Below are 25833 nucleotides of genomic sequence, written 5' to 3'. Positions count from 1 at the left end.
TAATACTGATGCACAAATAACATCAAGCAATTGATCTCATAACATTCACATTATTCTTGTATCAAAACCACACCTGAATCAATAATACTGCCTCAAGGGAAATTAGCTTTTCTTTGTGGAAAAAAGAGGCTGTGGCTTGAGAAAAAGGGCCAGTAAACTGTCTCAGCCAGTTAAGGTAGGTCATTACTACCTTAACTTTTAATAAATATATATAAAATTCTAAGCAGAGGGCAGCAAAAAAAGGAATGGTGCTTAAATGGAAGTATGTTATTAAAAATGCTTTTGTAGTACATGTCAAGGCAAAATTAAATGAGGTGTCATTTTCTTTTCCACTTTCTCACAATGCCGTAATTCTCAATGACAGTATGCGCCACACAAAGGTGGAAGATTAGTAGGGAAAGAGATTATTGCCAGCAGTGATATTAAGTGGCAATGATGTATGCCTATAGTAGCATGTTCATTAAATAGTCTGACCCATAGCACTGGGTCAGGACTTCCCACTATCCTCACAGAAAGAGCTGGGAGAACATTTAGAACAAGGTTGCTGCAGGGCTAAATGCTGCTGAATTTTTAATCCTCTTTGGTATTCCTTACTTCTGCAGCTATGCTGCTACTGACCCCTGTGTGCACCCTGGATAGTGCATGAGCACAAATCGAGCAGACTAGCAGTCTTAGGCAGCCACAGCTACCCTATATTAATACTGTAGTCTCCTGGTGAACGTACCATCAACATATGCTAAAGAAATAAATCTGCTGCTACCTCAGGTAATGGTAGCAAGAAGGCTCTCAGACAATCTGCCAAAGTTGTGAGTTCACTGTTGGAAAAGGGCCAGGATGTTCAGTGCTTATCAGTGAAATTCTTTTAATGACCAAAGTTACAATGGAGCTGATAAAAGTGATTTACACTTAAGACTGTCATAGCATCCCCATGGTCTTGTGATTGCAATTCAGGCACTTGGCAACCAGCATGAATTTACAATGGTGGCAGCATCTTGGGGTCACGTGATTGTCATCTGCAATCTTCTCGGCTGATTTCCAACAAGCAAAGACAATGAGAAAAGTCAGATTTGTTTAATGACCATAGCAAAAAAGGTCATAAATTCAGGCAGAGTCACATGATGACTCACTTAATGACCATAACACTTAATGATGGAAGATCTGGTCCCAACTGTGGTTGTAGGTTGAGAACTACCTGAATTCATCTTCAATTTTGCTTAATCCCAGTATTATGTATTCATTTTCTCTACACATTCCACCATTCTGTTCTTTTTTTGTCTTCTATCTTCTTAAAGAGAAAACAATGAGAACCCTTACCGGTAGTACTATTTTGTGGATTTCTTCTTACATAGTTTTGTCTCTTAGTGGATATTACCGTAAGTTAAATGGAAATCTTTTACTTCTGCTACATAACATCTATACCAAGACAGCATAATCAATATTTTCTTTTTCAGATGATCTATCATAGTCTATCTACAAAGCTGTTTTTTTAATGTTGATTAAGCTACTATTCACAAGTAAATGGATCCATTTACTATAATACTACTTTCCTTTTTCTTCTGTTTCAGCTCTTTGAATAAAAATATGTAATCAATATATTCAAATCATTGGGAATCATTCCAACAATTCTCAGATTTAACCATGAAGAAATATGTATCATGCTGTTTAGGATTCAAATTATATCTATTTATTTCATAAACTCTGCAGTTTACCACAGATTTAAAACACCTGGATTTTCTGTTCAGTGTTATTCTTTTATTACTGGCCCTATCCTGATAGGCTCATAGGAGAGAATTTGCGAATGTCATATAAGAGTATAATGGAAACTTGCTGGTGATCTTGTGTGATATATATATACACAGAGATATACACATACACACATATACACATGGTAGCATCCGATAATCAGACAGGATTGAACAGGAAAAAAAAAGTTATGTGAATAGACCTATTGTGGTTGGCTTAGCATAATATATATATGAATTCTGTTTATATATTGAAGCAAATAACACACATTAGAAAAAGATAATGAATGCATTGAACCAATATGGTGTAATAATTAAGTTTTGCACTAAGATTGCACTAAATCCAAATAATCCTCAGCCATGGAAACTGACTGGATGGCTTTGGGGCAGTCATGATCTTTTACAATTTATTACACAAGATTATTGATAAGAGAAAACTGGAAGAAGGAGTACTACGTGTGCCTTAGAGCTTTTGAGTAAAGGCTGAATGTAATTTAACTTAATCAACTATTCAGATAAAAGTGGCTAAACTGGTATTTCTCTGAAAAATGAAAACTATAAATAATATTTTCTAAAGCAAAATTTTGTTCTACACATCCTGTTTTCCCCCGCAAGTGTCCTACTTGGCTATCTCATATTAAAATACTGGCTTTATGAAGTATAAATAATATATCATACGGTCCAAAAGATTCTCTGGCATTTTAATATCTTTGGAAAGGTTTCTGTTATGTATTGGGATTTGGAGAAACACCTATTCACTGAGTTATTGGGACCTAACAGTTCTCCAGCACATGTACTGAACAGTTTAAGCGGGAACCATAATAGCGGGAATAATGGGTTCAATCTGATTGGTTGTATGAAGGTATATAAAGAATGCATGTACACCCTAACCCCTCAGTACAGTTATGGTTATCAGTAAAGTTGCTGTTCCTCTGTACTCACACGCCTGGCATTTTTCCTGCTCATTCGAACCCAAAACACAACAGTTTCCTCTGGAAGTTTTATAGACTCTAATACAGTAATTTTCTGAGATGTTTAAGGGACACTAAGGAGTAATCATTTGCATGTTATGATACATGTTTTCAATCAAACTGTCTCAAGAAGCAATTTAACATATTAAAATAAGGTTATAAATTAATCCTGACTTCTTTGTCTATTACGATTCTATAAAAAATATTTCAAATATTAAATTCAAGTCATTCTGGTTAAATTACATTTTTCTATACCATATTTTGCATATTCTAAAAAAAACTAAACATATTTTTCATAATATCTAAAACATTTAGAAAATCTCAATTCTTTCAATACTCCATCCAAATTTATTTAAAGGCAATTAATTCTTCCTGGCATCAATGATTTTCCACTGTTAATATGTTTAAACTTATTTTACTGCCTAATGGATTTGTACTACTTGACACAACCCTAAAATATCTTCCACCGTGCATATTCTGAAGTCTGCATATTAAGCTTGTTTGAAAAAGATTGTCCTTGAAAAGGATGTAATAGGGCTAACAGCTCAGCTTTAACTAATGATATATGGTGGCTGGCCCTGAATATTTAAGATGGTTCAAGAAATTGTCAGAAACAGCTCACAAACAAATACCAGGAATTCAAAGGAAGTCTCAGCTTTACTCACTGTCCTGAATAATAGGAAACACTGTTGGGAAAAATGCAGTGGTTTCCTAGCTTGGAACAGCATGAATATAATGGGAATAGTATCAAAAGTACATACCGCTAGGTTCAGTCATAATAGAATCTCTGTGTTAAAAGATTTTTGAAGCAATACCAGGCAATCACAGAACCAATTCAGTAGAATAAACGGCCTGTGTTATCCAAGGCAACATCACAATACTAAAGAAAGAATTATTTATTCTTCAGACAAACATTTTCAACTTAGCGTCTTCCATATATTTTGGAAATGCAACTATTTACAGTTAGCATAGCTAATTTTAGTCACAACACATATGGAGAACTGCTCTAGATCAGCGTTTTTCAAACATGTCAATTTTAAGATGTGTGGACTTCAACTCTCAGAATCCCCCAGCTTGATGAATCAGCATTCTATAATCTATAAGAAGCAAGCAGAGGATTTTAGATTCAGAAAGCTTTCTCTAGAACAGTGTTTTTCAACTTCAGCTACTTTAAATTAATTCTAGAACACGCCGGCTGAGCAATTAATTAAATTATATATTAAATTGTATCTGATAGAACTGATAATTCCTTTCATTCTAATTAAATTAGAGCAGACTTCCGTGGTGGAATACGGGGGTGGGGGCGGGGTGGGGGGCGGTGGAGTGCATTCTTTCACAATGGTTGCATTCTAAGACTATTTGTTACCTTGGATATTGATCTGCAGTGCCCCATAGGGTTCCCACCTTGCCTCCCATGCTGTTCATTACCTATATGAAACCACTGAGAGAAGTTCTATGCAATTTTGGAAATGGGCATTATCAGTATGTCCATGACATTCGGCTCTCAAGTTCCTTATTGTCCAGTTCCAAGGAAGTTATACTGCCTCTATTTAATAATGGACTCTGTGACATTAAATACAAACAAGCCCAAAAGGAAAGTGGATTCAGCCTGAAATTCAGCCTGTTTGGCATGAGCTGTATTCCCTTTATCAAAATGTTGATAATCACAATGAGATGCACCTTGTTCTGAAGGATTTTACCATCAAGATTATTTTAGCATTTTATTGCTAATTTTAATTTGTATTTTAAAAAATTTATAACCCAACTTTGTTTATAATTTTTGTTAGCTGTCACAAGAGAAGAAGTATGAACATTTATCAAATAAATAAATAGTTTGATAATAAAATGAAAACAAAAATGAGGCTGTAAAACATAAGCAGCTTTTCTTTGCCTGATGTTTTGAAGTATGCCTGTGTTAAACTGGAAAAAGGGAGGATAAGAAAAATTGATAAGATAAGAAAAACTGAACAGCAAGTCACAGCTAATTATCTCATGCCTTCATTCCTGCTTCTGTTACTGTCTCTCTTCCATTTCAAATCCAATTAGAGCAATTATAAAAAATAAAGAGCATTGTTATCTATTCATCCATCCCTTAGAAAGACTGAGGATATGTAGATGATGACATTTATAAGTCCAGGCTCCAATGGTTTCTTGCCAGGACTACAGCAATATTTTATGGATGAGACTTGCTTTCTTCTGTTTGTCTATTGGTCTACAACTGTGTTAACACACATTGTTCTTGTCCTCCCTTATTTTTCTTATATTTTTTTCTATCCAAGGGCTTTACACTGACACCCTTCAAACTCTTGGTACTGTTATTTAAAGGTCCAGTGATCCCGCTTTTGTCTTGGTATAATTCTGTTTCTACAACATGATACAACAGTTTAGAGGCTTTTTTCCCATTTTCTTTTCAATGTCGCTTCATCTCATTTGCATAGTTTTCAGGATCTGGATTTTTTGATTACAGAATTTCCCAGCCGTACACATTCTTGCATGCATTTAATAAGGATTTGAAAACATATTTACTCAATAAAGCAAACTGATTGGTGTAAATAGTTATGAGCAGATACCAAGAATGGCAGTAGATTGAAATATATGAGGTCAGAAAAGCAGATTTAAAATACCACCTAGTTTATGGATTGTTCTCTAGATCTATAACTACAATGTATTACTACAGTATATTATTTAAAATTTTATATACACTGGTGAAAGGTTAAGACAGGGGTGTCAAACTCAATTTTATTGAGGGCCGCATCAGCATTGCAGTTGCCCTCAGGGGGCCGGGTGGGTGTGGCCAGGGTGGGCGTGGCCTACTGGGTGGGCGTGGCTAGAGTGCGTATGGCCTACTGGGTGGGCATGGCCAGCTCTACATCGTTCGCATCAAGGGTGCCTATGGGGGCCTGGGCAGGAGTGGGACAGATCTGAGGGTCTCTGGCAGAAGGAGGGTCTCTGGGCCAGGGCCAAGGCAGTGGGGGCCGTTCCCTCACTGTTTCCAGGGTGGCTTCGCGGGCCACATGAAACCACTTCGCGGGCCGGATCCGGCCCCCGGGCCTTGTGTTTGACATGTCTGGGTTAAGACAATGACAGAAGATACAAAGATTATATCAAATTATATCATCATCTGAATAATGTTTTTGTTTGATAGTTTAATAGTTTGGGTTACATTTAATAGCTACTGCATTTTATTGCTAATAAGTGCTGCCCAGACATGTTTAAGATGGTTGGTCATACAAATCTTTTAAACGAATCAATCGATTTGAGTAATGTTCTTTTTTACATGAATCTGAACAGGACAAGTCACATATTAAAAAAAGAGGGAAAAAACGGATAAAATGGCAACATTTTTTTAAAAAAATAAAAAGGTTATACTGAAATGCTAATATCTCAGAAGTTCTAAGATTAGCATAGAAATAATTGCTGGGGAATCAAATTATAATTATTAATTCATTTTAATATGGAAAAAAAATCTTAAAAATAGAATATTGTGTTCCTTTGAAATTTAGTGCCTGGGCTTTATTAAGATTTACAGGCTGAAGAGTTCTGGTAGATATAATAAATATATTCAAATGTACAATAGGAACATAATTCTAGTGCTTGCAAAATTACTCTGCCTTCAGTTTATATATATATACCACATGCTTCTCCCAGAAGAAGGAAGCTGAAGCCACCAGCCTGAGGATGACGCATGGGATTCCGTCGAAACGTTGCTCCTACACCTTCAATTCTACGCGGGGAAAAACCCGAATGACCAAAGATCCACATACAAACACCCGCGAAAACCTCAGAAAACATACATATATATTTCTTTCTGCCAACAGAAGGAGACATAGTAAAATAGAAACTCCTCCAGAGGTAAAGGCCCCAAATGATGTTTCTCCATTGGCCCAAACCAACTCTTTGTTGTTTCAGAGTGTTCAAAAGAGCAGTTATTTCCCAACAAGAGGAACAAGAAAGGGGAGATAGGAGAATTCATCATAAATTTCTATCAAATCAATTATTCAGAATTCATAAAATTACAGTATGCATTAAATTATTCCAAGTCATTTTTATCCACACATGACTTGTGGAAATGCACCATTTCTTGGGAATCACATAGAAGATAAACACATTTACATTTTGGTTTAAAACTTATGGTAATTTGTGTCTTTGTTTCTTTATTTTTAAGCTATAAAAACAACAGCATTGCAGTTTGATAAAAGTTTAGTCTGGGTCAAGCTATATGTCATTGTACAACTCAATACTTAATTTAGAGGATCAAAACAGTCATTTGGAACTCCATCTATCAAACTGAGTTTGGTGGCTCTTACTTCAAAAGAAATGTCCATACAATTGTAATCTGAATTATTTGTATAAATATTCCATTAACATGATTGGATATAGATTTATTACAGAAGCATTTATAGCCTTTCAGTCCAAAGTGCACAGCAGAAAAAACACAGCTGCTTTTTGAAGAAAAAAGGCTTTTCATCTTCCTAGGGAATGTCAAGTTTGATTAGATTACAACATGGCTAAAGTGCTATTTTAGACATGTAGCCTTCCATATGCCGATTTATACATGCACTGTGTAATTAGTTTCATAAATTTCATCTCATCAGAATGACAAGGTGTCAGTGTTGGAGAGACTTTCAATGACTTAAATAAAAGAAAGCTTTTAAGATCATCATCAATCAGAAATAGGAGATGAATAGAGACTTCCGGTTTTACATCGTGGCGAGATGGACACAGGAAGGCAAGGCTTTGCCTTCCGTGCCCAATTTCGCCTTCTGGGGCCCCTGAAAAGGGCCTAAAGTCACCCCGGAGAGGTGATGAAAAAGGACACATGCCTTGTTTGATCCAAGGAAAGCCCTCTAAACTGGCAAGGGAAAGACTGGCTGCACCTTTATAGCTAGCCATTAGCTGCTGACAACTGAAGAACTAAAGCTTTAATTAGCACGTCGTAAATAGCATGTTTGGACTGGGTGTGAATATTGATCCTTTCTTTACTATTTTACAACTGAATTTCCTGGGAATGGCTCCCAAGAAGCCTAAAACCTCTGGATGTGAATGGAAGCGGTGTTTTAAATTTGTTATGGGGAACAGAAATACATAATACTGAAGTGAAAGTAATACAAAACTATAGTTTTGATAAATCTGAAAACTGAGATAATTGTTAAGATTTTCTCTTGGGAAAAAATTATTGAGGTGAAATATAAGAAACCAGCCCTTTGTTTTAAGAGTGGAAAATGGACTTTGAATGACATCTAGTGGTGGATTTAAGTACAGCACCATAACTAGCTCCTTGGCGGCTTGGCACAGCTGGCAATAAAGGAAAATATTTTGGCATATTTATCATTCTGACCTTCTTGGACTATAAATATCTACTGAGTTTAGATTTTTAATCTCAAGAGCTAGTGGGAGAGAAAGAAAAATTTGACTTTTGAATACATCTGGCTGCAGGGAGGTGGAACATTTTGAACACTTGGAACATTGTGGACTACAACCTTGCCTGAATGATAATTTTCGGGATACTTGAGACCAAGGGATACTATAAAATATTGCTATTAAGACTGGATTATAAAGGCTATATAAAAAGACCAGAAAACTAGAAGAAATCTTAATCCACTCTTACTGAGACTGGGGATTTCTAGGAATAATGCCTAAAGAAAAAACAAATACCTTTCAGAAAGGAAATACTCTCTATGTTCCTGAAAAGTCATCAAACAATTGTTGCACAAAAAGAGGACATAAATAGAAACCATAATAAGACTAAAAATAACCTATATGATATAAAGGACCAAATTTTCAAATCAAAGCTACAACTGGAAAGCTCTCAGACAACAACTACAAAGTATGAACAAATAAACCAAAATCATAGGATGAAGCAGAAGAAATGGATCTACAGATGCAGGAGATAGGAGAAGGGAAATATGGACTGGTGTATACAAATAAAATACTGCAAGACCTACCTATAACAATGAAAATACAAAAGAGCCCTTAGTTCCTTCTCCAAATAAGATGCCTTCTCCAAAATACACCTGAGGACAAGGAGGAAGATTCAAGAAAATGAAACAGAGTGGGCAGGGGAAATGTCTAGGGAATGTGGATGGGCAGAGTTTCCCCCAAAAAATACTCTACGTAAATTGACTTTCCTATGCCAAGCAGCTTGCAAAAAACTAGAAAGAAAATTTGGGGGCGATTTAATTACCTTGGCTTGGAAAGCTACTGGCAAAGAAAGAAAGCAAGAGTTAGACTTAAAAAACAGAAGATTTGATTTATCAGAGGGGGCACTATCTGTTTAATATACCTGTTGGAATATGATTAAAAGAACAGATGACCCTTAGATATAACTACATTTTTATAATGGAAGATATTATTTAGAATTAAAATAGCATTTTTTTTTCTTCTTTTGATATGAGAAATTTGAAAAAAAGAGGAGGATTGGTATGAATAAAAAATTGTTTAGTTATGTAAATATAATTAATATTGAGAAAATCATAACTGATAAAGATACTGTAAATATTGATGGGAAATCAAATCAAATCAAATTAATAAGACTACAAAAACAGGATATTGATTTATGAATTGATATTATTATCTCTATAATATTAGTAAAATATGATGAAGATGTCTATATTTAATTTTGTAAACATCAATAGTACTAAGAAGTAATTGTTCAATGAGGGGAAAAGGGAAAAAATATGGGGAAGAAAGGAAGATCAAGGAAAGAAAATACTAGAGTGTACAGTACCGAATAGATCTATACTGAAGAAGCTAATGTTAAATATGTAAACCCAGACAATATGTTGTTTACTAAGCTCTAAAGATTGTAATTTTAAAAAATTAATAAAATTTATATATAAAAAAGATGAATGGTAACAGAATGCTAATTTTGCTGATAAATGTTTATGTTCTTTAAAACAACATAAAACTGTATTTCAAGTCATGTTAACATTAGTCAATAGATTATTCAGTGGAACAACCTGCCTCCAGAAGCTGTGAATGCTCCAACACTGGACGTTTTTAAGAATGGACAGCCACTTGTCTGAAATGGTATAGGATTTCCTGCAAGGTCCCTTCCATCATCATCATCATCATCATCATCATCATCATCATCATCATTACTATTATTATTATTATTATTATTATTATTATTATTATTATTATTATTATTATCTAATTGAGTGTTCCAATTTTAAGAATTCTTAAGAGTACATTGTTAGGGAAGGCTGAAATTGCTCCTGGGAAGGCTTTTTGTTTTATTTTTCTTAACATTTATATACTGATTTACATATGAACTGTCAAGAATTTATGATAAAACAATAAAGTGCATACTAAAATAATACTTTAAAACATACAATAAAACATATTTAAAGAATGAGGGAGGAGGCAAAGGAAAGCAAAGAAAAAATATTTTGGAAACATTCCTAGCAGGAAGTGCTGGAGGAAGAAGTAGTAAGCTTTGAACATGCTATAGCAGCTGCCTCCAGATTTACAGTAGAGAGCATTCCTTAGCTGGATACTACCCCAAAGAAGCTGGCAGTACAAAGTCCTAGCCATGAGATATCTAGTTACAGTTGTGACAATAGGAGAACCTATATGAGGGAGTACAGTCCCATTTAGATCAGATTAACTCCCCAGTTACCAAACCAGGAAGCTACTCTCTACAGATTCTCTGTCTTGTAAGAATTCCATTGTAATTTACTGACTTTTCTCCAAACTGTTCCTGCATTCCATAAAACAAATTACTAAGACATTCCCGCTAAAGCTGGAGCCATTCATTTATTGTAAATCCAAAAATGTAAATCATGTCGGCACTACTTTGGCAGAATTAAAAGTGAGACTTGCAAAGAAAAAGGCGAATGCATATGTTCAAACAGACAGTGACAATGCAAATTATTTTGTAGAGGTAGACATCATCCTGACAAAACAACATGGCATCATTCCCTAATTATGAAATGCAACATAGCCAAATATATTACACTTTAGGATGCTGAATTAAGTTGAAGGTGGCAAAGAAAAACAACATGAAGCAAACTAACAAAACTATATGACTATATTCAATATAAATGTCAAATGTTTTTAGTAATGTGAAGCATTTCTGAACATTTCGCAAAGTTAAAAGAAATATGAAGATCAAGTAATTTGGGCTGATCCTGTGTACAAATCAGACCCCCTCAGTAAGATAATTATATTTTTACTCCAATTTATATGCATATCATATAAATTAAATCTTCCTTCAAGATAAGTGCTATAACATAAGCATTCTGGGAAACCTAGAGATCCATATCTTGGCCTTCGTTAGCTTTATAATTCTAAAGATGAGCCAGAATCTGATATTCTTCAAATCACATGTCATTTGAAAGATCTGCATAGAGATTTTGTCTAAAAATAGATGTATGCTTCTACATGATAATCCAACTTATAATTTATATTTAAGTCAACCTCTAAAATTTTAAAACAGAATTTTGCTAATTAACCTGCAACCAGATACATAGTTGGGAGACAACAATGACCAAATATTGCTGGTCCATCCAAGAGTTTCAAGAGCTGAATGCAACTTTGCCATTAAAGTGGAGTTTAAACTTTGGTCAGAATCTCTGCTGTTTTGTTGATGCATAACATTAACTGTTATGATATAGACACCTTGTTGTTTTTCATCTTAGGACTGACAAATAGATTCCAAAAGCAACAAAAGCCACATATTTTCAGAGAAGCATGGGCCTGCTCAATAGCATCCAATTCTTTTCCAAATTGAAATCCGAACAGACAGCAGTCTATACTACACTGTGAGTTTTGCTTTGCACAAACATTTCAGATGCTTAGAAAGAAGTTATGAATTGCAAAGCTGCTCGGCTTGACTGCCAAGAGGATGAAAGCCAAAAAAAAAAAAAAAAGAGGCGGGGGAGGGGAGATGGGGAAAAAACAAGTAACTGCAATGTCATGCTTTTTTGTTTTTGACACAGAAGCTTTGTTATAACATTGTTATTGTTGCAGAACATACTGCATGCATTTTGGCTAAACAGATAGTAACAGTTATAAAAAGAAATCCAGAACTGAAACAAAGGTTTAAAATTATCCATATATGGAATTAGTACATTGCAGTTCTGCAAAATACAGGCTTAGCTCTGATCTCAGACTATTATGAATGTAACGAAAAGTCCTCTGACTAGCAGGGAGCAAATGGGAGCCGACATCACCAATTCTGAAATGTCAGCACAGACAGCCCAGCTGCCTCTGAGCACAATTCAAGACAGCAGTTGTTGCTAATAGTATTTAATGTCTTTAACAATTTATAGTATTTGTAACATTCTTAACACATCATAAACTTTTTAAAGATATAATTATTATATCTAAATGATGATTTTGTTTATTTGCTACAGTTTATAACCAGAAAAATACTAGGAAATAAGTAGTAGTAATAATAGTCGCAAGAAAAGTTCTGCATTTCAAATGTCAACAAATAGAGATGAAACCAGTTATAGGCACTATACTTATTTTTTATCCCCAAAGAAGAATTTTTCAAAATTTGGAGCTACTCCCTCTTCAACCCCATAATCCCATTTCAATCCAGTGAACCTGAAAAAGAAACCTAGAAAATAAAGAACTTTAAGATCTGGGGAGGTAAATAAATACCAGTTTCTGGTGCTTCACACAGGAGTGTAACTTAAAAAAAATACGGTACTATCTAGACAGAAGCAGGCATGATTTTCAAACCAGATAAAAGTAAGCATAATTTGGCAGTTAATTGTATGGCTCACACTCCAATAATATTTGTAAATGCTTTTTTTTTACTTAGTCTCACAGTAACTAAATGACTGTCATTCATTCATTCATTTCTAGGCTAGATGTGTTTTATGTTAGACTAGCCAAGTATGGGTGCTGAAGTCCTGCCCCAGTGCCTAGAGGCTGTCCAAGACTGAATGAGCAGCTTCAACTGGTCCAGAACATAGCAATGCAAGCAGTGGTGGACCCGCCTTGACATGGCCACATGGACCATCTGCTTTGCAAGCTATACTGGTTCCCAGAACTCTTCTGTATGTTACTCAAGGTGCTGGTTATCCCTTATAAAACTTTATAAAACATGCATAGGGTCAGTTATTTCAAAGATCTCCTGTCTCCCGTAGTTTTTGCCCAGCTGGAAAGAGCCAGCAAAATGGCTATACTCTGGATGCTCTCAATCAAATAGTGTTGTATTTTAGAGCCTGAGGAAGCATAGTTTCTCTATTATGATGACTGCCCTTTGGAATTAGATCCAGATGGCTGTCACCCTCTAGGCCAGGGGTGTCAAACTGCTGGCCCACGGTCCGGAGATGTCACGTGGAAGCCGCGCCCACCCCATTGCCAGCAATGGCAAATCTGTCCTGATACATTGTGCAATGTCACATGACATCGCGAGTTTGACATGCCTGCTCTAGGCATTTGCTGAGGCCTAGCTGTCTTCCCAGGGTAGGGTGGATGGAATCTTTCTGTTAGATATGTATGTTCACATATATTCTGATGTGCTTGTCTCAGTTTGCCTTTTTAAAAAATATTCCTCTCTGTATTTCGTTTATTCTGGTGTACTTTTGTTGCTATATATTTTAGCTGCCCAGAATCGATCTGGAATTGGGCAGCACTAAAGCTGAAACAAACAAGTAATAACTCTTCATCCCCAATCCCAAAACTTATCACAATTTACAATAATCAATTCCTTATCCACAGAAGTAAACTGACACTACAGAGAAATCTAAGGATTACAATAATTTACCTTCTTCCAGACATAGAAGATATTTACTTTGATGGGAAATGATGCATGCAAGCCATCATATGACTGGTACTTCACTTTTCATTTAGGGTTTTGTAAATATTTTAAGTCCTGTATATTTTAAGATGAGTTCATCTTGGACACCGTCTATTATTCCCCAAATTACTTCAAACTACATAATCTGAATGACTTGATTATTGTAACTATTACCCTTTACTAAACTCTTATGTCACACAGTGACCTTAATTATTAAGTAAGGATAATAACTGCCTTCCCAACAAGCCAAATCTAACATTAACTTGTTTTACCAAAGCTATGAGTCCACATTATATTTAAGAACCAAAATAAAGACAATATTAAATTCATTGCATATAGAATACAATACCTGGGCGAGGCCTCTTAAATTTGCATGAATTCAAACTTATGATGTATAGGAATGTTAACTGCTATGTGTATGTACCTATACAGTATACACAGATAGATGGATTGGTCCATGTATGTCTGCATGATGTATGCACCTATATAATTCTTCTTTCATTAGTGAATATTTTTAAAGGTTTTCCCCAATGCCACATACTGGTTAAAAAGCAAAAGCAATTCAGACATGTCAGACGAAATGAGGACAGAATAATAATATTAATCCTATATAGAGGGCCAGCATTTGAAGCAAGATATACAATTCAAAAAAATCCATATAAAAATATAAGGCTGCAGAAAACATAGAAAAGGAAGTCAAATTTTCAGCAGGTGAAAGATTTACCTTTGATAAAGGTCTGATTTGAGTTTTTAATCAGACATAAACTGATTACTCTGTATTCAAAGTTGCAATTGAATGCAAGGACAAATGGTGAGGAAAAAAGTGAACAAGTGCTATTTTCCTCCTGCCATTAACAGCAGAACTCACGGTAATCCATTCTTTAATAATCCTGGAACAGAAGAACTGCGTTAATTGCAGCTTTGTCTACAGACGTGAATAGCTTTGTTAGGGATAAAGTCAGTTTCTTCAATCTAAAAACCCACAGATGCACTGAACCATAACTCCCAGGAGAAGAAATCCTGATACATCTGTACTATACCACATTAAAGAAAGATGATTAAATAAGATAACTGAATTAAAGAAATATGATCAAATAAAAATAATATGCCTGTGAAATGCCACCAAAAGAACTTCAAGCCCTGCTTATGGGCTTCCACAGAGAATCCCAATGAGCATGGTTAGGAGTAAACCAGAAATCAACAGTGTTCTTCTCATATAATAAAATCATAGCAACCCAACCAGTTCATAATAATTATGTGCTTAACTGCTGTAGTGTATTCATATTCTGAGTGACAAAATAATATTAGAAAGGAAATTAAAAACTGAAAAACAATTTGTTTTCAATGTTTAGACTCCCGTTTAGACTACTGCAATGCTCTCTACATGGGGCTGCCCTTGAGGACCACTTGGAGGCTTCAGCTGGTGCAGAATGCGGCCGCGCGAGTTGTGATGGGGGTTTCCCGATACTCCCATGTAACACCTCTACTCCGCGAGCTGCCCGGTTGCCCTCCGGGTGAGATTCAAGGTGCTGGTTATGACCTATAAAGCCCTAAATGGCTTGGGTCCGGGATATCTGAGGGAACACCTGCTGCCGGCATCAAGTTCCCTTCGTCCAGTGCGCTCCCACAGGAAGGGTCTTCTCAGGGTGCCACCGGTAAGAGATTGACGGCGGACGACACCCAGGGATAGGGCCTTCTCAGTGGGTGCGCCTGCCCTCTGGAACCAGCTGCCAGTGGAGCTGAGGACTGCCCCCGACCTCTGTTCATTCCGCCGGGACCTGAAGACCTGGCTCTTCGAGCTGTCTGGCCCAGGCTGAGAATTAATCTTAATTTTAACTGGGGTTTTATCTATGCAGGGACGAATATAATTTTTTAAATTTGTTTTTAACTTTTGTACCTTTGTTTTTTAATCACCCTGTAAACCGCCCTGAGTCCTTCGGGAAAGGGCGGTATATAAATGTAATAAAATAAAATAAATAAAATAAATGTACAAGCATCCCAAGAGGATATCAGTGCACTCCTATTTGGTAGAATGTGGTCAAAATCTATTTTCTAATTGATGAGATATGAGCAATAGTAGGTTTGTTTGCAAAGTAGTCTCTGGATTAGAGATCATAACAGAGGAGCATGAGCCAGCAATGACAGACTGATGACTCTTTGGTGAGCATCTGCTTAGGAAATGGTCGAGCTGTTTCCAATACCCTGATTTAAACATATGTCTACTATGCTTACACATGGCAAAGGAATTAATGCACATCTAAAACCATGATTTTTTTAAAATAGCCTGGAATGGATCATGGTTAAAGTCAGACATGGAGAAAAGGAAGAGAGAAAAAAAGAAAAGAAAAAAGAAAACTGTTGTTCTATATAAAAGCAAAAGCAGCAAGAATGAAGCAAAAACTACAGGCTATTTGATTAGTTTGTTAAGCATGCCCAGAAACATATTTGATGGAATTCTAATTGAAATTCTAATTGAAAACAAAGATGACAATGACCCAAAATTTGGAAAATGCCTTGAAACTTTATGCTGGGCAGTACATGAGTACATGAGAAAGTTACTACACAAGTATATGAATAAAGTGAATAGCTGGAGTTATCACAGTATCATGAAACTGAAAGAGATTTCAGAGAGCATGCAGTTCAATCCACTGTTTGATGTAAGTTCTAATGCAGGGGTATCAAACTCAATTTCATTGAGGGCCGCATCAGCATTGCGGTTGCTCTCAAGGGGCCGGGTGGGTATGGCCAGGGTGGGCGTGGCCTACTGGGTGGGCGTGGCTAGAGTGCGTATGGCCTACTGGGTGGGCGTGGCCAGCTCTACATCGTTTGCATCAAGGGTGCCTATGGGGGCCTGGGCAGGAGTGGGACAGATCTGAGGGTCTCTGGCAGAAGGAGGGTCTCTGGGCCAGGGCCAAGGCAGCGGGGGCCGTTCCCTCACTGTTTCCAGGATGGCTTCGCGGGCTGCATGAAACCACTTTGCGGGCCGGATCTGGCACCCGGGCCTTGTGTTTGACATGTCTGTTCTAATGTATTTGGGATGATGACTCTCCAGCTTTTGTTTGAAGATTCCCATAAAGCTGTATTGGGTCAAAAGTTAATGCGTGTTTAACAAATGTGGATGTAAAATAATTTATCAGTACAAAAGAAACAAAAATTACATTGAGGTGGCTTGATTATACAGGAAGAAGGAATTTAGATTGAAATAGAAAACAAATACAGGAAAGAAAAGTCCATTGTTGAAGGAGAACTATGAGAAAACTATAGTTGGATGAGGTTGATGAGATCCTTGAAAAAGATATGGTACCATATGTCTGCCTAGGTATGGAGAGGTATAATAAATGGTGATTGGCAAAGTAGTTTAGCTAAATTTGCACTCTCTCCTTTTATCTATTTCTTTAGGTTACTATTTTTTTACTCCTTTTCCATGTGCTACATAGCCTTGCTTATTTCAAAAGGCAATAGAATGCTAGGTACGTATGTATAAGTACACAAACCAAGTGAAGAGTTCTTTTCCTCACTTCACTTTACAAAGGAATTTACCACTGCCAATTAAAACGCAAGGTAGAAAAAGAAATGTGATTCATTTTCATTCTTTAAAAGGTAAAGGTTCCCCCGCACATGGTTGCTAGTCATTTCCGACTCTAGGGGCCGGTGCTCATCTCTGTTTCAAAGCCGAAGAGCCAGCGCGTGTCCGAGGACGTCTCAATTATGAAATAAAACTTAACAGAAAAGAAAGATATAATTGTGTGAGATGTCAGATGTAGGCAAGGAACTCAATATTCAAGGTTCAGGAAGTCAAGCCATGAATATTCTACCCAACAAAGTAAGATAATAAGCAATACACTAAGTCCCACCCAGCACTCAGCAGTAGCACCTGCAGATTGCTTCCTATCAAAGATAGCCAAATTGAGACTAATTGTCTTAAGGCGGAACAGCTTTTGAACAATTTAGCAAAATGAATTCATTAACAGAAAGGGCTATGGTGCACATATGCTGGAGAGAGGAAAATAATGTGCTTTTATTTGATCTCCTGAGATTAAAGATTTTTTAGTCCTATTGAAAAATGTGTCGGTAATAGTGGAAAAGACTTTTGCCTGAGATGGAAGAAGCAATACATCTGCAAAATAGAAGCTTATCCTTGGAAAGAACAAGCAGCAGTTTGTTACTATTTTAAATTTGAGCTCATATATGGAAATAAACAATTTTTATTTTTATTTCCTTGGGTAGTGTATGATATTTCAAGCTTTATTCAGATTCTACTCATTCAGAAGAGAGCTAAATTTGGTGACTGATTTAGAAGCATGAGTTGCCTGTGCTTTGAACTGTAGAGTGTAACAGATGAAACGTTGGTACTTCTAATTATTTTTTAGAAATATTTTGTCTCTTTTCTATTGCTTATAATTGGTGAGAAATCTACATATTTCCATTAGTTTCAGTAAATGGCATACCCCTCTGAATCATTATGAGGTGAAGGAAATCAGATTCTCCTGTTTAACATAAAATGACAGCATCAGCAGGGTGTTCTTCTGCTTTATAATCCCCAACTTGACATGCAATGACATTATCCCGCAGAAGGCAAAAGCAAATTATAATTCTTGATGTAATTACAGGTTTAATGGGAGGGGGAATTGTTACAGGCAAAGTAACCCTTCCCAGCAGGTCTTTCTATGAATACAAATAGAACAACCAAAATCTATACTGTGATATAGCCCCAAAGAGACAATTCATAATTACCGGTATGCATTATATATGAATACCAAACCTTAAATTTTGGTGTTTTGTTATCGATGACTGTTTTGATTCTCAAAGGGAAAAAAAATCCCGTGCCAATCTTCTCTATTTTTATTAGGCAGGGAAGACAATATTCTGAACTTTTATATTCTTTATTTGTAGAATCCTCATTATTTATTAGGGATTATTTAAATCTTTTAAAATTTAATCTAGGGTCTGCAGTTTCCAACTGATAATGACAACCTTAATATTTCAATAGATGTGGGTAAATTATTATGAGTAATATTAAATTAACACATTGCTAAATCTTGCCTTAGTGCAAATGTGTCTGAAGGAAATGTACCTAAAGAGCTTTTATTGTAAGCTCTTGCTATATCTTTCAGACATTTTAAATTTTTTAAAATGCATTTAAGAGGAAGACTTCACAAATGTAAATAAAACATGTCTACTTTCAAAACTTTGTATCTTTTAAATTTGGCAAGAAAATAAAGAAAATTATTAAAAACTTCCTTACTCTACAAACAAAAGCAATAGAGAACATTGCAACAAATTAGGCATGATTCTTCCATGTGGGATGATTTAAAATAATGTATTTACTGCACTGTGTTCTCTCGCTCCCTTTTTAAAGTATTTGGATATTACACATATGTTATTCCCTTTCAGTTTCAAGCAAGTAAGATGTCCAAGCTTAACTTTCTCCCTCTATCCTTATATTATTCTGTACAAGGCCTTTTGAAAGTGAACTAGAATCTCCTTTCACCTTTGTTTTTCAACAGGACACAATTAGCATTTACAGCACTATATTCTCCTACCACAACTTGAAATATGGTTACCCAAAGTATCAGATACATAATCCTTCTATCTATCAGAAAATTAGCAAAAGACAAAGCAAAGTTTGCCATGGTGATTAATGCATAAGGCTAGAAACTCTAGAGATCGTGAGTTGTAGCCCTGACTTTGTCACAAAGTTGGTTGACCTTGAGCCAATCACTTTTTCTCAGCCCTGGGAAGGAGACAGTGGCAAACTACTTGAGTCAACAGAGACTTTGAAAGCCACCCTGTCAAAAACAACAAAAACAAAAGGATTAAGAGTGGGGGGGATGATTTCTATTATTGTCCTGGAGATTATTTTTTATTCTTCTGTTATAAAATATTAAAGAAAATTTGTAGAAGTCTCCAATGCCAGAATGTACAAATGGATTTCCTCCCAAAATAAAATTAATGCAGATACTAACTACTTTCTCTCCAGGTGTTGAGGTACAGCCAATGAAGACAGTTCATAACATGTAAGATACTTCAGTAACATCTTGTAATTCAGTATTTAATCAACTTTATACAATATAATAACACTAAGGATGGAGCATTGCAAAAGGAAGTTTAACAGTTAAACATGCTCTTCATGTTTATCTTCCTCTCCCTATGGCTGCCTAACAAGCACCAAAAATGAAGGATACCGATCCTGATTAAAGAATGCTTTTTAATATTAACTACTATGAATAATTAAACTTTCAAATATAATTAGATTAAAATATGTGCATTCATGAATCATTTATTGATCAGAATTTTTACATCATTAAACATTAAAGTAGCTTCACACTTGGTGGAATATTTGGTAGCTGAAGTACAGGATTTTGGAGATAGTAAAGCTGGGAAAAACAGCATTCCATAATGAAAATGAAGCATATTTATAACTGCACCATTCATAATTTGTTTAAAAATATTTTTGTATCATTTATTTTCAGTAAGCAAGTATTTCTATTTGAGAATTTAAATTTAATCAGAATTAAGAACTGAGAACCCCCTCGCCCAGCCCCCCCCCAATTCAGAAGATAATGGTTGACATTAAAAGCAATTTTACTAGTTGGAGTAACTGTGTCTGGATTTTTCTTCTTATAGAAGTAAACACAATCCTGCAGGCTTTTAAGATAGCTACATTCTGAGCCTCATTGTTACTGTGCATCAAGGGAGTGATGCTATGGCACAGTTGCTAATAGCAACTCCTCCATGGGGAAACTAAGCATCGATCCATTTGCATGAGTCAGCCAAATTAAACTAACCTTCTGCCTCTTTGTCTCCATTTTCTTTCTTGCTAAGAATAAGAAGTATAAAAACTAACATTGAAATTTCAGCTACATTAACAGGACAGACATCCAGTGTCCTTGTAAGATTCTGGGATTAATAGAAGGCTTCCAAAACTTATAAACTTTAATCTATTCTCCCCAAAGTATTACAGAGTTGCATTTCTTTTCCAAATTGAGCAACTTTCAAAGCTTATAAAACTATAGTGGAATTGAGTACTGGACTTTTTCAAAATAGATAAATGTGAAACCTGTCACTTGATTTGAGACTTCTCTGTCTCTCCTTTCTGAGTGTGTATTTATATATTTACACAATCATGTTACACATTGTAACATGAAAAATACTTTCACTTCAAAATATTGTTTTGTAACATTTGTATACTTTTCTGTCAAGAAACTCCCTATAAAGTTTGTTAGGATTAACACTTAGAAGAAGGATTAATAATTTGCTTGAAAAGTGGCTACCAGACTTCTGATCTGTGGCTGCCATAGACTTTATAGTAGTACTCTTCTTCTATAAAGTTTATAGTGAACACAGAAAATACTTATAAAAAATATATGAAATGTTTTAAAACTTTGAATAAACAATTATCTTCCAACCCCAAGATTAAGGGACTGACTACTGGGAAAATATCTATTCAGAATAGATGTTTAAGGAAAACCTTAAAATTCAGGCAGGTACATATGGACACTAAAGTCATTAGTATAAATGCTTTTTAAGTGTACCAAACCTAGTGCCATAAACCAGAGAAGTTTAATGAAATTTATTGAGCACATGAAGGAAAATTAAACATAGAACAGCTATTCAGGATATTAATGATAGAACTGCAGCTTATTTGGGAAAGAACCATCTAAACTAAACACTTGGGAAGTATTATTTGACTAGCTGACCCAAACACAAAGATGTACAGTTAAGTCCATAGTAACCACCTGTAGTTCTTGACTTATGAACATTGATTCAGCAACTGTAGGAAGCTGCAGTGTCCCCATGGTCATGTGATCAAGGTTCAAGTGCTTGGAAGCCTGCCCGCACTTATGACCACAGGGCATTTCAACTTCCCGCACCTGCCCATTTCCTCCCATCTGCACTTTTGTTCCCTTGCACGGCGTGATCTCTGCCATCCTTGCTGATCTTCACCATCTTCTTGCTCTCACTTCTGAACAAACATGCCAGACCTGGCCCTTCACGAGGTAGTTGCTGATCACACAAGGCTTTCTTCTCCAGGATGTGCATGGCAGTTTCCATGCAAGACCCAGGGAAGATGGCCTCATGTGGCCAGCAGCTGCCTTGTGATGGATCAGGGAGGACATGCATTGTCAACGGCAGGGAGCAAAAGTCAGCTGGGGTGATGGAGTGCAGGGGCCTCAGAGTGCAGAGTGGTGAGGCAAATTGCAATTGGGACTGAGCTGGGGCAGTTGTGGCTTTGTGCCATGCTGCTGGGCTGGGTTGGAGCTGAGTTTCATTCTGCAACTCAAGATCTTCTGGTGACCTCAGAATTGCAGTGCATCAAGAAGCCCTTTTGCACCACACTACTTGATCAGGCTGGGGTTGGGCTTCACACTATGATAGGCTCCATGCTGTGCTGCATTCTACAAACTTCTTGCAGCCCCAGAGCTGCAGTGCACCAAGAAAACCCTTTGCGCTGCACTATTGAGAGCAGCTGGGGCTGGGCTTAATGCTGCAATGCAGCTCAGGGGCTTCTTGCAGCCTGAGCTGTAGAGTTCCCCACATTGCTGAAATGGGCTGGACTGGGCTGGGCTTTGCATTGTGGCCCAGAGATTTCTTGCAACCCCCAAGTCCTAGTGCTCCAAGACGCCTCTATGTGCTGTGCTGCTGGGCCAGGCTGGCCTAGGGTAGCTGTGGCTTTGGGCTGTGCTGCATCTCATGTCTTCTTGCAGCCCCAGCATGGTAAACAGCCTAAGACCCACACAGTTTTAGGGCTACTTGATAGCCCACAAGACAGGGTGCAGGATGGCCCAAAAGGGCAGAACTGGAGGCAGTCCTCTCACCTTACTGAGGCGTGGCGCTGGGAGGGGCCAAGCTGGGAAGGGTTTGGATTGGGGTGGTCCTCACCTAACCACTGGGTGGGCTTTGGTGAATGATAGCAAAGGGAAGCCAATAGGTGTTTAAATTACTGCTTCCTATAACTTTTTGTTTAACTAGCACAGGATTAAGTAGTTTTAAAATCCAATCTTGGAATAATCGAGACTAACCTCAGGTCATCCATCTGCTGTCTAAATATCCTCCCCTCCATATTTATTACTTTAAATTTTATTATTCAAAATTATTGTGTGCTTAATTTTACTTTATGCATTTGAAGTAGAGACTTGCATTAGTTTACCTTTTTACAATGATTTGAACAGTAGATTTAAGATTTTAATTAAAGCGAGTATGTTATTTAGTAAACAATTATTTAATATACAGTATAATTGAAAATCTACATCTTGTGCAAAGTCCCTCTTTTCCCAAGATTTTAATAAATGGGAGAGAAGGTTATTCCAAAGATTTATTTTTATTTACAATGAAAACTGAAACATTCTTATCAATGAATGGGATTCAGGGTCAAAATGAAAACCTACAGCTCTGGGTGATTTTTTTTTTTAGTCCCATTTATATCCCGCCCTTCTTCAAAGACTCAGGGCGGCTTACAATCTAAAGCACAAATCAATGTGCTTAGCAATAGCCTTCATTCTATGCATATGCCTGCTTATTAGGGCTTTCGATTTTGTGAACACACAGGCATAAAATCATGGAAATTATAGTGTAAACCTATAAATTTCCATTAATTAGCAAAGTCTGTCCTTAAACTCATGAAAAAGAGATAATCCTAATCTTACTCATTTTATATTACCTTCCCTTGACTGCTGTCTTCACCTATCTCAATTTTAAGTGAGACTTCCAGCTACTTAAAGTTTGCCCACTCAGATCTAAAATAGGAAGACCCATTACTTATTCTGCTGGATTACACTAAGAAAACTTTATTTGGGTAAAATCCTATCTTAATCCCTCCTAAAAGAAAGTGTGATTCCTATATATTTTGATAGAATTTTATAATAGTTAAGATAATATGCACATTAAACTTTGGACATGTTAGATATGTGCAAGGAGTTGGAAGCATTTTATTGAACTTGAGCATCTAATCTGGGAAAATATGTAACCCTCTATATAGCAGACATACAAACATTACTTAAAATAAAGACTAGGGATAGGAAAGTAGCATAATCATAATAATCTTCATTCCCACCAATACATGAAATTCTTTTAAAGCCAAGATCCAACAGCTTTTGTAATTTAAAAGGAATTAGAACTTATTCTGATCCCACAGAAATATTTATTTGTAGTAATACTAAGAAAACATTAATCTGTAATGAAATTGTATCAAAGCAGCCCTGTTATTTCAGCTTTTATTAATACAGAAAACTGCATTGTCAAAATGTCTATGGACATTCTCAGTCTTCCAGGTTTGAAAAAGCACCTTTGTCAAATAGCAGCAACTCACATCAGATTATTCTTTTATTGGAAAACAGTAATGTATAATTGAGTTATACTAAGAACAGAATCCTTTTTGCTCAGAACAATATACCACATGATTATTTCTATGCTTATAGCCCAACTAAGTAAACTCTGTGAATTGATTTTCACTGATCTCATCAACATTTACTTTCCAGTAAGTAAGTCTGGAATTATAGCCACTGGCTATGACATCAAGCTTGCATAATGGCTTTGTCTGTTGTCCTCCATAAAGTTTTCTTTAAAAGAGAGACAACCAATTTTACACTGTGACCTTAGATATATTAATCCAAAAGAAAATCTCAGTTGACTTGCTCTACGGAACGTGAATATAGGATTACAACCTTATTGTCTTAATGGAGACTAAGACCTATTGTGCAACAGGTGTTTTAAGTTAATCTCCACCAAACACAGAATATAACAGAAAAAAAAACCCTCACCTCTCACATCAGGAGAGAATCGAGCTGAATGGCGAGACACAAAAAGTTTAAGTTCTTGATCCAAGTTGCATTCAATGAGGTTTGTGTCCCATGATCGGATACCTAGATGTTAAAACAAAATAAACACTTAGTCAAGGATAAGTACAGAAATATTAATTACTATTCTTAGCTTTCTTTTTCCCTTTACCTCAAGGTACTCCCCCCCCCCTCAGAATGGTATAGCTTGTCACAACAAACTCGCTGCGGCCAACTTGCCAAGGGACAACTCACTGTGGAACAATTTAACAATTCTATTTAATTATTTAAAATAAATTTAAAAATGCTTTAATTTTTGCCATTCACATTTCATTCTGTCCCTCCTTTTGCTTCCTTTCTTCAATGATTCTATTCCACTGTTTCTTTAATATTAGTGTAACTCTTGTCCTGCAGTGAGTTGACTGTGGCAAGTTTGCCATGACAAATGTCATAGACCCCCCTCCTCTCTCTGTACTTTGGTGGCGGCACCTAAAGCAGAGGTCCCCAATCTTTTGGGCACCATGGACCGGTTCTGTGGAAAGAGGTTTTTCCATGGACAGGAGTACATAGTTTTGTATGCTGCCTGCATCTCACAGATGGGGCTTTGCTTGTTTGTGTGGACCAGTTGCTGGCATACCATGGCCCGGTATTGGTCCACAGACCAGGGGCTGGGGACCCCTGACCTACAGTTTTTATGACGGTTTGTATGCTTTGTACTCTTTTTGTTGTTTGTAAGCCACCTAGCATTATAGTGCATAAGATGGGCAACTATATGAGTCTTTTTAATAAATAAACACAGTAAACCAATTCAATGGCTTAAATATAGATTTGAATGTAAGATCCCCAATCCTAGTCCAACAATGTATTCACTCTCAGATTATCTTTACATATGGATACATGGATATATTTAGATTTTATTTTTTAAAATGTACCTGTTAATTCTCTACTCTAAATGTTTTTAAAATCAGTGTTCTTATTCCCCTTACCAGGGTCAGTCCTTTATCTCCCAGAGTCTCTAGTATATCTTTAGTTCTTTAGTTAATGACTTTATTTAGAATTCTATTCCGAGCAAGGCTAGCATTTTTACTCATTTTATTAGGGAGCAAGATTATAGGATGGTAGTGTGATATTTACAAAAGACTGATGTAGCTGACCAATTTGCAACATGCTATAAAAATATTGAACTAATTGTTTTGTGCTACTTGTAAAAACACTTTCTCCAAATTATTATGCTTTAAATATTTATGAATTCATGTATGTATTTGTAAACTAGGATTCCTTCTTCCTACAGAAGCACTCGACCACATCACAAAAGTAACAGAATTAAAATAATCTGTCATTAGATCACAGAATATCCCTGACTTCAACAACTATGAACATCACAAAGAAATAAAAATGAAAAAAAATCTCTCACGACATAAAAATGAGTGAAAGAACAACTGAGTGAAGAAAGTCTTTGCTGATATAAATTTTGGAGGGGTAAATATGGGATAAATATGGGAATCTCTCTGAACTCAGGACAAGCACTTTGCTAGTAGTGACCAGGACTGTATGCCTCATCAGTGTGCTGCTCAGATTTAGGTACA

The 25833-nt window shown here is 36.3% G+C and overlaps 1 protein-coding gene across 1 annotated transcript in view; it reads right to left on the bottom strand.

Moving 5' to 3' along the window:
• MAP1B (microtubule associated protein 1B) overlaps positions 1-25833 on the bottom strand; it is a gene marked incomplete at both ends in the record, with an annotated part of 61922 nt that overhangs the window by 29671 nt on the left and 6418 nt on the right. Inside the window, one exon of the mRNA XM_083351618.1 lies at positions 24233-24334. Coding sequence (XP_083207744.1) covers positions 24233-24334 — 102 coding nt within the window. The remainder of the gene's footprint in view (positions 1-24232; positions 24335-25833) is intronic.

Source organism: Vipera ursinii (assembly GCF_947247035.1).
Source record: "Vipera ursinii genome assembly, chromosome: 2".
NCBI classification, from domain to species: Eukaryota; Metazoa; Chordata; class Lepidosauria; order Squamata; family Viperidae; genus Vipera; species Vipera ursinii.
This window is presented reverse-complemented; position numbering and strand designations above follow the sequence as displayed.